The sequence below is a fragment of the Sinocyclocheilus grahami genome, unplaced genomic scaffold (genome assembly GCF_001515645.1).
Source record: "Sinocyclocheilus grahami isolate Dianchi unplaced genomic scaffold, SAMN03320097.WGS_v1.1 scaffold914.1, whole genome shotgun sequence".
NCBI classification, from domain to species: domain Eukaryota; kingdom Metazoa; phylum Chordata; class Actinopteri; order Cypriniformes; family Cyprinidae; genus Sinocyclocheilus; species Sinocyclocheilus grahami.
In genome coordinates, this window is record NW_015506093.1 from 380,792 (window position 1) to 382,352 (window position 1,561).

Consider the following 1,561-nt stretch of genomic DNA (forward strand, 5'->3'; position numbering starts at 1 on the left):
AAGATGTTTTATTTGAGCCATAACCGTGTCTAAATCTGTCTTTTTAAGGTGGGAACAATTTTCTAGGTAGATGATCTTTTTTGATTTTCAGATTTTGTTCAAAGCAGTTCTCCAGGTAAAATCATTTTAATGAAATAATCTTTCCATGTCTCATGCCATAAAATGCTGGATATTGTTAGCGATCTGGTAACACTTCATAGTAAGGTCCCATTGTTTAACACTAGTTAATGCATCAATATCAAATAACAATGAGCAATGCATTTGTTACGGTATCTTTGTTTATGTCAGTTAATAGAAATACATTTGTGCATTGTTAGTTTATGTTAGACAAGTGCCATTAACTAATATGAACTGATTCAACTTTTGATTTAAATGATGCATTAGTAATTAACTGAAGATTAATAAATGCTTTAGGAGTATTTTTATCGTTAGTTCATGCTAAGTAATGTAGTACTAACAAATGAAACCTCGTAAAATGCTACTAAAGCAATAAGCCCCAAGAAGCCGTGCTTTTTGCTTTTATAAAACGGTTATTCCATATATGTAGTAAGGTTTCACAAAATAAAACAGCAAATAAAGTGTAATGATATTAATAAAAACAGTATTCTTCCACCAAACAATGTAGTTCCACAGAAACAGTTGTGGTTGCAGCAAAGTGCAACAGACAAACGTAAACAAAGGTGTATTTTACTAGAGTAATTTACAACAGCTTCGAACGCGGCTCAGCCAATCAGAATCAAGGACCGGAACTATCCGTTTAATAGTGATTTAATCTTACTCTCATGTTAATGGAACGTTTATGTATTATAAACTTGTATACTTTAAATCAGTGCATACTGTAGTATTTCACATTATAAGTGTCTAAAAATGAGCTGCAGTAACTGACATCATGTTACAGATGCTGAACTGAACCTGAAATATTTATTTTAAAGCATTTTATATAAATATTTTATAAAAGCATTAATATTTATTTTAAAGCAGATGCTTAACTGGAAGCGCGTCGTTTCTGCACCACAAACAGCAACAAACAGTTTTCAAACAGGTTTCCAAATGGCCTGCCTTTGCTCAGGCAAACATATGTCATAAGATCTGACTTCAGTGTGTGCATGTGTAAGCGTGTACCGTAGATGACGGCCTGTCGGTCGATCTCCCGTGAGCTGAGTGATGCCAGAACGTGCGGCTCAACCGTCTCCTGCCAGTTCTGCGAGTCGATCACGTCCTCGTCCAGAGCCGGCGCGTCTGGTAACAGAGCCACCGGAGCGTCCAGCATCCTACAGACGGACAGCAGAGAATGAGACGCACGAGCAGAGACAGAGCAGAACAGCAGAGCCAGAGCGAATAAACCTCACCTGCGCTGAGAGCGAGGCGTGTACGGCGGCGTCGGGTTCTCCAGCGATCTGAAATAACAATACAAATAAAGTTAGAAACTCAAAACAAAAGAAAAAGAAACTAAATTTAATGAATTTATTTATGGAAATGATCTATAATTTTTCTAGGGCTGCAACAACTAATAGATAAAACCGATAATGAAAATAGTGGTCGACCGATATATCGGCCGATA

At 37.0% G+C, this 1,561-nt stretch overlaps 1 protein-coding gene across 1 annotated transcript in view; it reads right to left on the reverse strand.

Annotated features, from left to right (window-relative positions):
* arhgef11 (Rho guanine nucleotide exchange factor (GEF) 11) overlaps nucleotides 1-1,561 on the reverse strand; it is a 64,554-nt gene that overhangs the window by 17,971 nt on the left and 45,022 nt on the right. The window contains exons 23-24 of the mRNA XM_016249175.1: nucleotides 1,350-1,397; nucleotides 1,123-1,271 (exon numbers count right to left, since the gene is read on the reverse strand). Coding sequence (XP_016104661.1) covers nucleotides 1,123-1,271; nucleotides 1,350-1,397 — 197 coding nt within the window. The remainder of the gene's footprint in view (nucleotides 1-1,122; nucleotides 1,272-1,349; nucleotides 1,398-1,561) is intronic.